This window comes from Hyperolius riggenbachi, chromosome 5, assembly GCF_040937935.1.
Source record: "Hyperolius riggenbachi isolate aHypRig1 chromosome 5, aHypRig1.pri, whole genome shotgun sequence".
NCBI classification, from domain to species: Eukaryota; Metazoa; Chordata; class Amphibia; order Anura; family Hyperoliidae; genus Hyperolius; species Hyperolius riggenbachi.
In genome coordinates this window covers 13,866,452-13,881,163 of record NC_090650.1, presented here as the reverse complement: position 1 = coordinate 13,881,163, position 14,712 = coordinate 13,866,452, and the positions used below count along the sequence as shown (strand labels likewise).

At 43.0% G+C, this 14,712-nt stretch overlaps 1 protein-coding gene across 2 annotated transcripts in view; it reads left to right on the top strand.

Moving 5' to 3' along the window:
• Nucleotides 1–7,128, top strand: part of AGMO (alkylglycerol monooxygenase) — a 292,271-nt gene extending 285,143 nt beyond the window's left edge. For both annotated transcript variants that reach the window (XM_068235102.1, XM_068235103.1), the window contains exon 13: nucleotides 5,094–7,128. In XM_068235102.1, the coding sequence (XP_068091203.1) occupies nucleotides 5,094–5,177 (84 nt within the window). In that variant the 3' untranslated portion in view covers nucleotides 5,178–7,128. The remainder of the gene's footprint in view (nucleotides 1–5,093) is intronic.
• Nucleotides 7,129–14,712: the final 7,584 nt, after the last annotated feature.

Below are 14,712 nucleotides of genomic sequence, written 5' to 3'. Positions count from 1 at the left end.
GCACTGTCCCCGTTATCCCCCTCAGGCATTCGGGTTAGTTGCCCGAGTTCAGGACAATGGCAACTTTGTCGTTTCTTTTAACTCCTGTCTCCACTTGTGCTGCACGCGGTTGCGAGACCCTCGGCGGCACGTCTGGGTCTGCGGGTTGGCAGACTAATCCTATCAGCCGTGCCATGCATGGCTATGGGATTCGCAGCCTCCTGCACTGAAACGGATGGAAATGTTGGCCGAATCGCAAGTGCAAGCGACTCGGCCGGCTGCACCATTGTATCCTATGGCAAAGTTTCCCTGCGAGATTTGCCTGTGGGGGAACTCTGCGGATAAGGAGCGGGAACCGCGCCAGTGGAAACGGGCCCTTAGGCTTTTTTGTCTTACCCACAAAGCTAAAATTGTTTTAAATACATTTTGCTTTTTTAATATAACTTTTATTGCAATTTTGTCATGTACAAGTTAACATTTAAAATTTTTTTTCCAATAAACATTAATCCTAATGAATAAAACCTAAGTGTCTCTGCGTCCTGTCCCTGTGTGTGTGTGTCCATGCATTGGCGCTACTGCGCATGTGCCGCATGGACAGCCGTTGGGACAGGAGCAGGACTAGCCAGGAGGATGGCCGTGCGGGCGTGTGTGCGTTCGCGGCGATGACAGACCTAGAGCCCGTTTTTAAACAGGCTAAGGTAACTAGTGTTTTATAAAGTTTCCACCTACTATAATATTTAAAGTACTTTTCATATTATACACATCTGTTGCTTTTGTCTAACTTAATGATACCCAGTGAGAAAAAGTAAGCCACACTTACCAACAAAATAAGATACAGTAAATCAAAGTCTCTAGGGGATGCACACCAAAATGATGCACAACAAAAGTTACCTTGCGGGGATTTTACTGATATAAAAGTGGGGATTACACTGCTGTGTAAACATACCCATAAAGGGGCAATAGTTCTTTTCCTAGTGTAAGTTACTGTGGTGGTGTGAAGGGAGCAATGAGATTTCTGGGTATGTTTTTTTTTTTTTTTTTTTTTTTACCAAACCATATACTATTGCCATGATTTCCACTTACTTAATTTAAACATATAATAATAATTTTAAAGAGGACCTTTTTTTCCTAAATATGACTTAAATAATACAATTACTTTTCTTTACAATATTAATGTATACATTTTTAGTCAATGTTCGTCCATTGTAAAATCTGTCCTCCCTCTTATTTACATTCTTAAATTGATGTCGGCATTTTTACTGCTGGCAAGGTGAAACAATGTGAGATGTTGGATCAGGTAAGTATCTAATGCTGACGCCCCCCAATCCTGCAGCAATAAGACAAAGGCTATCATTCATAAAGCATTCCCGCATGCAGTAATGCAGAAAATAGCTGACTTTACGGAGCACTTAGCAAAATGTCAATTCATAAAAGCAGTTACCACATGAAAAGCTGAAATTCCCGAGCAGTGAGGTAAATTACCGACTTGTGCGGTAATTACATTAACGCATGTCAGTAAATGTCAACTCATAAAGATTAGAGCAGGCGGTAATGGCACAAGGAATACCACCTGCTTTGAAGAAGTGATAAAAGAATTATAAGGACAAAGATAATGGAAACTCACAAGCAGAGACCTCCCCCCAGGCAGCAGCAGCAGCGAGAGCAGAACAAACAAGGCTTCTACTAAATACCTTAGGTTGTGTGTTAAACCTCTTGGGTTCCTGCTTTTAGGCTGGTTTCCCACCAGGACGTTGCATTGTAGGGGACATTATGGTCGCATAACGTGCCCCTAACGCAACGCCTGGTGCTCTCTGATGTGGACGTCAGAGTGAGCCGCGTTGTGCAGCTCACTCTGGCGTCCGTGATGCCGTGATGCGTACTCTTGGACGCATGTGGCATCACGTGGTCCCGCCCGGCCAATCGCCGCACAGAGCGGCCGCTCCAGGAAGTAAACACTGCACGTCACTGAGTGCAGTGAATATTAATTAGCCATGTGCCCGGCCGCTCTCCCCTCCTCCCCAACATGACTGAGCATGTGCAAACAGTCTAACGCCTTCTGCTGCTTATAAAGTACTGCATGCAGTACGTTGTCTTATGGCGCAGTGTTACTAAGTAACGCAACGTGGGCACTGTGAACAGCCCATTGATTTTTCATTGCTGTGCGGTGGGGTGTGTTACAGGCTGCTCTAACGTGCGCCTGTAACGTCCCACCGTGAAACCAGCCTTAAAGAGAGTCTGAAGCGAGAATAGATCTCGCTTCAGACCTCATATATAGCAGGGGCACGTGTGCCCCTGCTAAAACGCCGCTATCCCGCGGCTTAACGGGGGTCCCTGTCCCCCCAAATCCCCTCCGTAATGCGGGGGAGCACTTCCGCATTAGGGCAGGGCTAACCGCCGCAGCCCTGCCCCACGCGCGTCTGTCAGCGCGTATCTCCGCCTCTCCCCCGCCCCTCTCACTCTTCCTTCACTGAGAGGGGCGGGGGAGAGGCGGCGATGCGCGTCTGATAGACACGCTGAGAGGCAGGGCTGCAGCCGTTAGCCCTGCCTCTAGGAAGCATATTCTACGACCAACCTTTGCGACCAACTTTTGCGGGGGGTGGGTTGGGGGGTCAGGGACCCTCGTTTAGCCGCGGGATAGCGGCGTTTTAGCAGGGGCACACGTGCCCCTGCTATATATGAGAGCTGAAGCGAGATTTAGTCTCGCTTCACTGTCTCTTTAAGATGTGTATTCACATCACAAAGCCTGCCATGTGTAAAGTTTCTTGAAGTTCTTTTACGCTGTGGCAATTAAATAGATTGTTAAGAAAGACAGAGGCCCAGTGCACACCAAAAACCTCTAGCAGATCAGCAAAACCCTAGAGGTTTTTGAAGCAGATTTTCAGAATAGACAGATACAGAGCAGATTTAGGGCAAGCAGAGGCGGTATAACAAAACATGCACATCTAAAGGGAATTTGGGGATGCCTCTTTTATTGTAATGCTGTCTCTGCAGGGAGAACAGGAATGTAACAAAACAAAACTCTTCTCATGTTACCGACAGTTGGGCTTCAGTAAATCCCCACATTTCTATTGCAGCTGTGAAAATGTTTATGAATTACACAAAGGTCTAAAATACCAAATGCGGCATTTTCCCGACCAGATTTTTTTTACTGCACAGCCTTTTATGAATGATAGCCAAAGTCTGGCATGACAGGCTATGTCTTTTTGTACTGGAGGTATTCTTTAAATGATAATGCTACTGTGAAAATAATAAAACTAATAACAATAAAAGTAAATATCATGACTATATAAAATGTTTACCCCCCCCCCCCCCCCCCCCATCCCCCAGGAACCAAGCAATCTACAGGTCCTTCTAAAAAAGTTAGCATATTGTGATAAAGTTTATTATTTTCTGTAATGTACTGATAAACATTAGACTTTCATATATTTTAGATTCATTACACACAACTGAAGTAGTTCAAGCCTTTTATTGTTTTAATATTGATGATTTTGGCATACAGCTCATGAAAACCCAAAATTATTATCTCAAAAAATTAGCATATTTCATCCGACCAATAAAAAAAAAGTGTTTTTAAAACAAAAAAAAAAAGTCAACCTTCAAATAATTATGTTCAGTTATGCACTCAATACTTGGTCGGGAATCCTTTTGCAGAAATGACTGCTTCAATGCGGCGTGGCTTGGAGGCAATCAGCCTGTGGCACTGCTCAGGTATTATGGAGGCCAGGATGCTTCGATAGCGGCCTTAAGCTCATCCAGAGTGTTGGGTCTTGCGTCTCTCAACTTTCTCTTCACAATGTCCCACATATTCTCTATGGGGTTCAGGTCAGGAGAGTTGGCAGGCCAATTGAGCACAGTAATACCATGGTCAGTAAACCATTTACCAGTGGTTTTGGCACTGTGAGCAGGTGCCAGGTCATGCTGAAAAATGAAATCTTCATCTCCATAAAGCTTTTCAGCAGATGGAAGCATGAAGTGCTCCAAGATCTCCTGATAGCTAGCTGCATTGACCCTGCCCTTGATAAAACACAGTGGACCAACACCAGCAGCTGACATGGCACCCCAGACCATCACTGACTGTGGGTACTTGACACTGGACTTCAGGCATTTTGGCATTTCCCTCTCCCCAGTCTTCCTCCAGACTCTGGCACCTTGATTTCCGAATGACTTGTAAAAGTTGTTTTCATCCGAAAAAATACTTTGGACCACCGAGCAACAGTCCAGTGCTGCTTCTCTGCAGCCCAGGTCAGGCGCTTCTGCCGCTGTTTCTGGTTCAAAAGTGGCTAGACCTGGGGAATGCGGCACCTGTAGCCCATTTCCTGCACACGCCTGTACACGGTGGCTCTGGATGTTTATACTCCAGACTCAGTCCACTGCCTCCGCAGGTCCCCCAAGGTCCGGAATCGGTCCTTCTCCACAATCTTCCTCAGGGTCCGGTCACCTCTTCTCGTTGTGCAGCGTTTTTTGCCACACTTTTTCCTTCCCACAGACTTCCCACTGAGGTGCCTTGATACATCACTCTGGGAACAGCCGATTCGTTCAGAAATTTCTTTATGTATCTTACCCTCTTGCTTGAGGGTGTCAATGATGGCCTTCTGGACAGCAGTCAGGTCGGCAGTCTTACCCATGATTGCGGTTTTGAGTAATGAACCAGGCTGGGAGTTTTTAAAAGCTTCAGGATTCTTTGCAGGTGTTTAGAGTTAATTAGTTGATTCAGATGATTAGGTTAATAGCTCGTTTAGAGAACCTTTTCATGATATGCTAATTTTTTGAGATAGGAATTTGGAGTTTTCATGAGCTGTATGCCAAAATCATCAATATTAAAACAATAAAAGGCTTGAACTACTTCAGTTGTGTGTAATGAATCTATAATATATGAAAGTCTAATGTAACATTACAGAAAATAATGAACTTTATCACAATATGCTATTTTTTTTAGAAGGACCTGTAATTATTATAGAGTGGCTTTAAGAAGTCCTTACTGGTTGCCATACAGAACATTGCTATTTTTGTGTTGCTCCAGATTTTGTACTTGAGTTTGCCCGACCTTGCCGTACGACGCCTGAATTGAAAAGAAAAAAGCTCCCTTATTATAACGTATTCTTTTCCATTTGCAGGTTATATTTTTCCTCTGCACAGTGTTGTGGGGGCTGCAAGCCTTCCGACAGACCACTTTCAAGACAAAGGGGAAGGACGCCTGAGAACGCGCAGCGATGTGACCTGTGGACCGCACTTCAGTATCGTGTCATGAAAGAGCACGGTTCTCACAAACAAACAATGACTAAGGCCTGGTACACACTTTCAATTTTTATTGGCCAATCACTGACCAATTTTACCACCTCCATGTAGTATGAGGGTTTACCTGCACAATTTGCTTCTTGTATTTAATATATATTGACCCTCATACTACATGGAAGTGATAAAATTGGTCATCGGCTTAAAAGACTATTGTAACGAGAGTGATGTGGAGGTTGCCATATTTATTTCCTTTTGAGCAATACCAGTTGCCTGGCAGCCCTGCTGATCCTCTGCCTCTAATACTTTTAGCTATAGACCCTGAACAAGCATGCAGCAGATCAGGTGTTTCTGACAATATTGTCAGATCTAATAAGATTAGCTGCATTCTTGTTTCTGGTGAGACTCAGACACTACTGCAGCCAAAGAGATCAGAAGGGCTGCCAGGAAACTGGTATTGCTTAACAGGAAATACATTTTTTTTTAACAATAATTCTAAATGCTTGCTGCATCACTTATGATCATGTCTGTTCTCCAGCCTTAGTAAACCAAAACCATTTAACTCTAGCGATCAGATTCTGCAAAACTGAAATCTCCGCATATCCGAACGGAAATAAGAAAACAGGAATCGGAATTCCACGGAAATTCGATTTACCACAACTCAGTAACTTAAGGTGCGCACACACATGCGACTATAGTCGTTTGAAATGATCGTTCCCCGATTGTTTTTAAAAAAGCAGCCAACGACCATTAAGTCTAACGACGGACGAGCTAGATCATTAAAAACTAACGATCTAGCTTGGCGGATTTTTTCCAACGACGATCGTTTGCAAAAGTAGTACATCGTTGGAAACGGTCGTTCGTACTAGGCTTGACATGCGCATTTCGCTATTTCTCCATGGAACTTTTCATTTTTATGCGCAAGCGCAATCGTTGCTTTACGTGATGTAACGTTCGTTAACAAACGATCAGATCGTTACACACCTTTAAAAGCTAACTTTACTTAGGTCGTTCTTTCGTCAATTAAAAGTTTTTTTGTCGTTCAAAACGAACGATCGTTGTCGCATGTGTGTACGTAGCTTTAGGCTCAGAACTCTGAAGCATTGGACCAATCGGAGAATGCAGAATTTTCTTGCAAAAATCGGATCACCTGACTGATTTTCTGTTTCCGGTTTTTTTATTTTTCATTTTTTGCATCCTCCAATGCAAAAAAATACTAATAAAATACTCCTTTGGAATCAGAAAAATGAAAAACCAGAAAATAAGAAATTGGAATAACGGAAATTGGAATTGATGCGGAATCGGAAATGAGCATTACCGACCATCTCATCCATGCAACGGATGAATAGGGATCATCAATGAGATGTTAATAATTCCAAGTTGGTGCTACTTTTATGCAAATTTATGTGGCATGGAAGTGTAGGTGCAGCTGGTTTTACACCATTGGCACTCAGTCTGGTTAAGTGATGATGCTGCATACATTAGCATAACATTTGCATAAACTCAGGGTTATTAGCATCTCATTAGTGCAGTAGGCAGGATTCGCCCCTAAAGCCTATTACACACTTTCAATCATGATTGGCCAATCACTGACCAATTTTACCACCTCCATGTAGCATGGGGGCCAACAGATAATGAATACTATGAGCAGATTGTGTAGGTGAGCGGTTATGCTACATGGAGGTGGTAAAACTGGTCAGTGATTGGCCAATCATCATTGAAAGTGTGTACCAGGCTTTAGCCTGGCTGTTATACCATTACCGCCTCACATGATCAATTCAATACTGAAGATGTTGATTGACAAATTACACCTAATCAGTGCATTAATTGGAGAATTGGAAAATAACATATGATATTTTTGTAACTGTATATACTGCATTGATGTTAATATGTAAATAAAACAATGTAATGATTGGATGTATACATGACTCTATCTTTTAACCTCTTAAGCACCAGCAGTCTCTGCCCCCTTAAAGAGCAACTGTCAGGCTGCCAAAGCTAATTTAAACCTCTTTTCTCCTGTGTTAAACAGTTTAGAAGGAAGCCAAAAAGGCAATACTGAAGTTAAAAATCTCTCTTTCATTTGATGTGTGCTTATCAGCAAAGCTGTTAGACCCAAGCTCTTAAGAAGCCGAGAGCCGCATACCATACTGCAAAGCATTTTGGGGCCCTCCCCTCGGCTGCTAATGAGAAGTTACAGGGTCAAGTAACAATAGCATGTAACTCAGTCCAGCGCACAGCACTGATAAATCTCCTGGCAGAGTACACTGCAGGAGTCCGCTATTGTTCCTAGCCACATGGCTAATTAATATTCACTGCACAGTAGTGTTATTCAGTACAAGCTTTTCTGTGATCAGGAAGCAGGGAGGACATGAAGACACAATTGGCTTCATAGGAGACAGACAAACATGGAACCTGCCATGAGCTGTCAGGAGCATCATTCTCTGCATATACTATATAAAAATTCTGTGAAATCCAAACGTGGACAGTGAAATGCATATGTAATGTAAGTACAGCCAATATTTAGCTACTGATATATGTGTTTATTTTCTCTGAGACCCTATACCTAACAGCTCCTAAGGACCAGAGACCGCTGGTACTTGTATGTATGTGCCGCGATCATGCAAAAACGGCTTGACCGATTTGAGCGAAACTTGGTATACAGATCCCTTACTACCTGGGATGATATGTTCTGGGGGTCTCGCGGCCCCCCTGCACACGTGGGCGGAGCTACAAACAGCCAATCAGATTTCACCAATTCAAGTCAATGGAAAAAATGTAAAAGGCTGCCATTCTAACAGTAATCGAGCCACAGTCCCCACACTTGGCACAGTTGGTCACTTGGTGACCGAGGTTACGAATCCAGGAAAAGTGGGAGGAGCATAACACAGCCAATCAGATTTCAGCCATTCATTTTACATGGGAAAATGTAAACTGCAGCCATTCTTAGACTGTTAATCGCAGGGTTCTCAAACTTGGCACACTTGGTCACCTGGTGAATGTGATTAAGATTCAGGAAAGTGGGTGGAGCCTACAACAACCAATCAAAATTCACCTATTGATTTTTAAGGGGAATATTGAAACTGCTGCCATTCTTACACTCTTTATGGCAGAGGCTTCAAACTTGCTACAGTCGGTCATTGGGTGACTGGGGTTAAAATTCAACAAAAGGGGCGGAGCCACAAACAGCCAATCAGATTTCCTTGCTAGATAAACTGCTTTCACTCACACATTTTTGATGCCAGGAACCTGAAAGTTCACAAACTTGGTCACTGAGTGACTGTGTGTCAAGGTTACAAAAAGTGGGTGGAGCCAAAAACACATTTCACTGGGAAAATATAAACTGCAGCTATTCTTACACTGTTAATGGCAGGGTTCTCAAAATTTGCACGGTTGGTCACAGAGTGACTGGAATTAATATTCAGGAAAATGGGTGGTGCCTACAACAGCCAATCAAAATTCACCTGTTGATTTTCATGGCGAATATTTAAATTGCTGCCTTTCTTAAACTGTTAATAGCAGATGCCTCAAACATGGTACAGTTGGTCACTGGGTGACTGGGGTTCAAATTCAGAAAGGGGATGAGCCACAAACAGCCAATCAGATTTGATTAATTTCAATGGGAACATGCAAATTATTGATACCAAGGACCCCAAAGCTCATAAACTTGATAATTGAGTGACTGTATGTCAAGGTTGCAAAAAGTGGGTGGTGCCAACAACCACATTTTTTACATGGAAAAATATAAACTACAACCATTCTAACAGTGTTAATGGCAGTGTTCGCAAACTTGGCACAGTTGGCGACTGGGTCACTGGGATTAATATTTAGAAAGTGGGGGGAGCCTACCAATCAAACTTCAACTATTGATTTTTCAAAGGGAATATTTACATTGCTACCATTCTTACACTGTTAATGGCAGAGGCCTCAAACCTGATACAGTCAGTCATTTGGGGTCCACATTCACTAAAGGGAGTGGAGCCACAAACAGCCAATCAGATTTGTTAGATTGATTTCAGCCAATCTGTCATTGGCAGGGTTCTCAAACTTGACACAGTTGGTCACTGGATGACAGGGATTAATATTCCGGAAAGTGGGTGGAGCCTACAACAGCCAATCAAAATTTACCTATTGATTTTCAAGGGGAATATTTACATCGCTGCCATTCTTACACTCTTAATGGCAGATGCCTCAAATCTGGTTCAGTCAGTCACTGGGAGACTGGGGTTTACATTCTGTAAAGGGGGCGGGCCACAAACAACCAATCAGATTTGTTTAATTTCAATGGAAAAATGCAACTTATTGATGCCAAGGACCCCAAAGCTTATAAACTTGGTCATTGAGTGTATGTATGTTAAGGTTGCAAACAGTGGGCAGAGCCAAAAACCACTAACTTTTTACATGGGAAAATGTAAACTGCAGCCATTCTTACACTGTTAATGGCAGGGTTCTCAAAGTTGACACAGTTGGTCACTGGGTGACTGGGATTAATATTCAGAAAAGCAGGTGGAGCCTACAACAACCAATCAAAATTCACCTATTGATTTTCAAGGGGAATATTGAAATTGCTGCCATTCTTACACTCTTAATGGCAGAGGCCTCAACCCTACTACAGTTGGTCATTAAGTGACTGGGGTTCAAATTCATTAAAGGGGTGGAGCCACAAACAGCTAAACAGATTTCTTTGCTAGATAAACTGCTTCCATTTACACAATTTTGATGCCAGGAACCCGAAAGCTCACAAACTTGGTCATTGAGTGACTGTGTGTCAAGGTTACAAAAACTAAGTGGAGTCAAAAAAAGATTTCTCTTGGAAAATATAAACTGCAGCTCTTCTTCACTGTTATTGGCAGGGTTCTCAAACTATGCACAGTTGGGCACTGGGCGACTGGGATTAATATTCAGAGAAGTGTGTGGAGCCTAAAAAAGCCAATCAAAATTCACCTGTTGATTTTCAAGGGGAATATTTAATTTGCTGCCATTCTCTGTTAATGGCATAAGCCGTTGGTTATTGGGTCACTGGGGTTCAAAACAGCCAATCAAATTTGTTTTATTTTACTGGGGAAAAAAACCGATTATTGATGCCAAGGAGCCCAAAGATCACAAAATTGGTCATTGAGTGACTGTGTGTCCAGGTTACAAAAAGTGGGCAGAGCCAAAAACAAATTTCACTGGGAAAATATAAACTGCAGCCATTCTTACACTGTTAATGGCAGGGTTCTCAAACTTTGCACAGTTGGTCACTGGGTGACTGAGATTTAATATTCAGGGAAGTGGGTGGGGCACAGGGATGGTCGTAGTCAGCCAACTTCGCTACACTGGAACTACGCGTATTTTTACACAAATACGCTTTGCAATCTACGGCTCTGAAATCAGCCACTTTGCTACGTTAGCATACCCTAGACTACGCATTAAAATACGCAAGCTGCACGTATTGCGTAGCGTAGTTGATGCGACCGCTTATGCCCTTATGCGGAAAAATTTCCGCAATAATGTGCTAACTATGCGCATACACAAACTAATATAAGCATACATTCCAACATCCAATGCGGAATTGTATGCGTATAAAAAGCAATAAAATTTCTGCCCATGCGCAATGACCCATATAAATGCAGTTACCGCACTCGTAGTTGACTTCGCAATACATACGTCAACTATGTGTAGCGGGTGAAGCTACGCATAGCGGGACTACGACTACGCGGAAATACGTTTAGTTCTTAAACTTCGCCTACGAACTACGATGCGTAGTTGCGTACTACGATGCGTAGATTCGCGCTGGCGTAGTTTACGAGCAACCCTGGTGGGGCCTATAATAGCCAATCAAAATTTACCTGTTGATTTTCAAGGGGAATATTTAAATTGCTGCCATTTTTACACTGCTAATAGCAGATGCCTCAAACCTGCTACAGTTGGTCATTGGGTGACTGGGGTTCAACTGCTGGAGAGGGGCAGAGTCAGAAACAGCCAATCTGAATTGTTTAATTTCTATGGGAATATACACATTATTGATGCCAAAGCTCACAAACTTGGTCATTGAGTATTTGTGTGTTAGGGTTACAAAAAGTGGGGGGAGCAAACACCAGCCAAATACATACCCGGGCAACGCCGGGTCATCAGCTAGTAACAACAATAACATTTCTTTAGCGCTTTTCTCCCATAGGACCCAAAGCTCTTAGGCTCTCTCAGATTCAGTAGTTGGTAGTAGGGTGAAGTATTCACACACAAAAAAGTTATATGTCTGCAAATGCCAAACTAAACAGGTGGGTTTTCAGTCTGGGTTTAAACACGTCCGGAAATGGAGCTGTCCTGATCTGCGGAGGTAAGGAGTTCCATAACATAGGAGCAGCATGACAGAAGGCTCTGGGACCAAAAGTTTCCTGGTGGACTCTGGGTATGACTAGATTATTAGAACCTGTGGATCTGAGATTGCAGGGATTGCTGTGCAGATGTAACAGATTGTGTAGATTATGCCCAGATTATGTTGTGATTTAAATGTCAGTAGGATCTTGAATAGGACCCTCCATTCTATAGGTAGCCAGTGAAGGGAGTACAGGACTGGCGTTATGTGGCAGTGACGGGGTTGGTTGGTTAGTAGTCTGGCAGCAGTATTCTGTATCAGCTGTAGGCGGTACAAGTCCTTTTTTGGAAGGCCGGTGTAGAGAGCATTACAGTACACTCCTCCGAGACCACTCTGAAATAAAGGCAGCTAAACAGCAAACGGACCCTCTTTATATACAGCTCACTTACCTGTGATTTGCTGCTGCAACATTGTTTTACCCTAGCAACACCTGGCAGAAAATCTCACCTTACCTGGGCCGACCAATCAGCTGAAGGGCTACTAATGTCTTCCTCACAACCTGACTGACAGGCATCTGCCAATCAGAATGTCTATTACCTCAGAGAGGGAAAACTTGAAAAGCCCTCATGACAGAAGTGCATACTTTTACCTCACAAGGTTGTCACAGTCCTATGTAGGGCCTCCTTTATACAATGCATCACTTTTCAATATTTTGAAGGGGGACAGATGCTTCAGGAGCCCCTATGGACTCGGGGACCCGAGGCAATTGCACCCTTTGCCTTAAGCGATTTCCCTAATACACTCTGCCAATGTAAATGGGTGGGCCAGATTCCACTAGAGTGATTGTGATTAAGGAAATCGCAGGGCATGCAGCATTTTGGGAGTGTTCCCATTCTGATGAGTTGTATAGGATCAGGGAAATTGCTCCCAAAATCGTTTGCAAAATGCTATGACAAATCGCAAATCACAAACCGATTGCCATAGCAATTTGCGCTTTTTAGTTGGTGCCAGGCCTAAGGCCAAAAACCCAATAGTAACAATTTTCTGAGCACATTGCGATTTTAAAACTCTCGCTAATATAATGCTATGGGTGTGATCCCACTGGAGCGATGTGATTTTAAAAAAAAACCCATAGCATTTTATTAGCAAGAGCTTTTTCAAATCGCTAGCACTTAGAGATTGCTCGTAGTGGGTTTCTGGCCTAACATTGATTTGGGTAAAGCTGTAATTTGTGCCCACTCCCCCCTCCATTGGGCTGTGCCCATTGGCCAACCATCAACATTTCTAGTCATGTGATATCAGCAAGAAGTTTTTCCAGTCCTCAATTAGCTTAGCGTACTGTATCTTCCTGAGACAGGGATAAAAATAGAGCCCAGAGCCTCATGTGAGAAGGATTGCTGCTAATTGTCCATTCCTACCAGTTATATTTCCAGTTACATTTACAAATTAACACCTTAGACTGACGGCTGGAGAAAGGACAAACATTTCAATGGAGAAAACAGCTATTCTCAAATATACTGGTGAAGGCAAACATAGGAGGCAGATTCCCTATGTTCTCCTGACCTACAGGCCACAAAAAAGCAAAACAAAAAAACAAAAAACAAAAAACAGAAAGTGGATACTTAATTTTTGCTCCCAGAGCTGCGGCACCCACCATGCAACCTAGGCAGGTGCTTGGGGCCTAGTGTGTGTCAAGGGGCCACCAGCCACCTACTCTGACCTCTCGCTTCTTCATTTTAACAAAAAGACTACACGAGGGCCCTAAATCTACTACCTTGTCTAGGGCCCCCTTACATCTTAATCCCTCTCTGATCGCTCCTAATATTTGTAACATATAAAGCACTTTTCTGAAATAGGTTTGCCTTAAAGTGAACCCGAGGTGAAAATAAACTGATGAGATAGACAATTGTATTTATCCTCCTACTCCTAAAATGACTTTTTTTTTTAGACATCCCAGGATTTTATTTTATATTTAAACATTTAGAAAGTAGATTGAATGTTTGTTGTCTCTGCTCAGTTGCAGTCTAATAAGTGTCCCTAAATGAAACTACATGAACTATATTGACCCTTTTCTCTCTCCTTCTGCTCTCAGAAATATGTAGAAAAATGTATTCTGCCAGGAAAACTTTTAGGCTGCTTCCACACAGTAACGCTCCCCCAACGCACAGCAATGTAACACAAGTGGGCTGTTCACACTGCCCATGTTGCGTTACATGTAACGCTGCACGTTCTCCGCAAAGTGCAGCATGCTACGGCGTTGGAGCGGCTATAGCCGCGTTAGACTGTTTGCACATGCGCAGTGGGGGCGGAGAGGAGGCGGGGAGATGCAGCTACAGTAGCCGCGCACATGGCTACTTAATATTCACTGCACTGGCGGCCGCTGATTGGCTGGCGGGACCACGTGATGCGGAGTGTCTCGCTCCGCATCACGTGGTCCCGCCGGCCAATCAGCGCCACTCTGGGAGACCTTATAGGGATAGAGCCGCCTAACGCGGCTCACTTTACCGTCCTCTACCGCACCACCATACGTTGCATTAGGTGCACGTTATGCGACCTTAATGTGGCACCTAACGCAACGTCTTGGTGTGCAAGAAGCCTTATGGCTGTAATTTGCTTATCAGTTATGTTTACTATATTCCCAAAAAGGTACTGACAAGACTGAAGCTGTCACTTGCATGCCTTTAAATTAAATCTTTCAGGCAGCAAAATAAAACAAGGCAAACAGCCTGGTTATTAATATTTATTTATTTATTGTATTTATAAAGCGCCAACATATTATGCAGTGCATATGTTTAGTACTATACATACACATGTTTATCTCATCATGTCACATATTGCCTCCGGTACACTTTAAAGAAGAACTTTAGAGAAAATAACATACGGAAATTAAATTGCTTATTTTGTTACAACATTAATTTATGAATTATTTATCCAGTGTTTGCCCATTTTAAGATCTCTCCTCTCCTGGAATTACATTCTGAAATGTATCACATGTGGCGACATCTTTAATCCTGTCAGGTGCTGCAGAGTGATTGTTTACTGAGAGTTCTGAAGCCAGTGAAAATAATGTCTGATCTCCCAGAATACTCTGGGAGGAGAATTCCGCACAGCTAATCAGCCTAGGCTAAACATCATTGGGTGGGTGGGACTACATAGCAATATATAGCCATAGGAAGTGTTTCTGATGCTAAAACCAGGAAAAA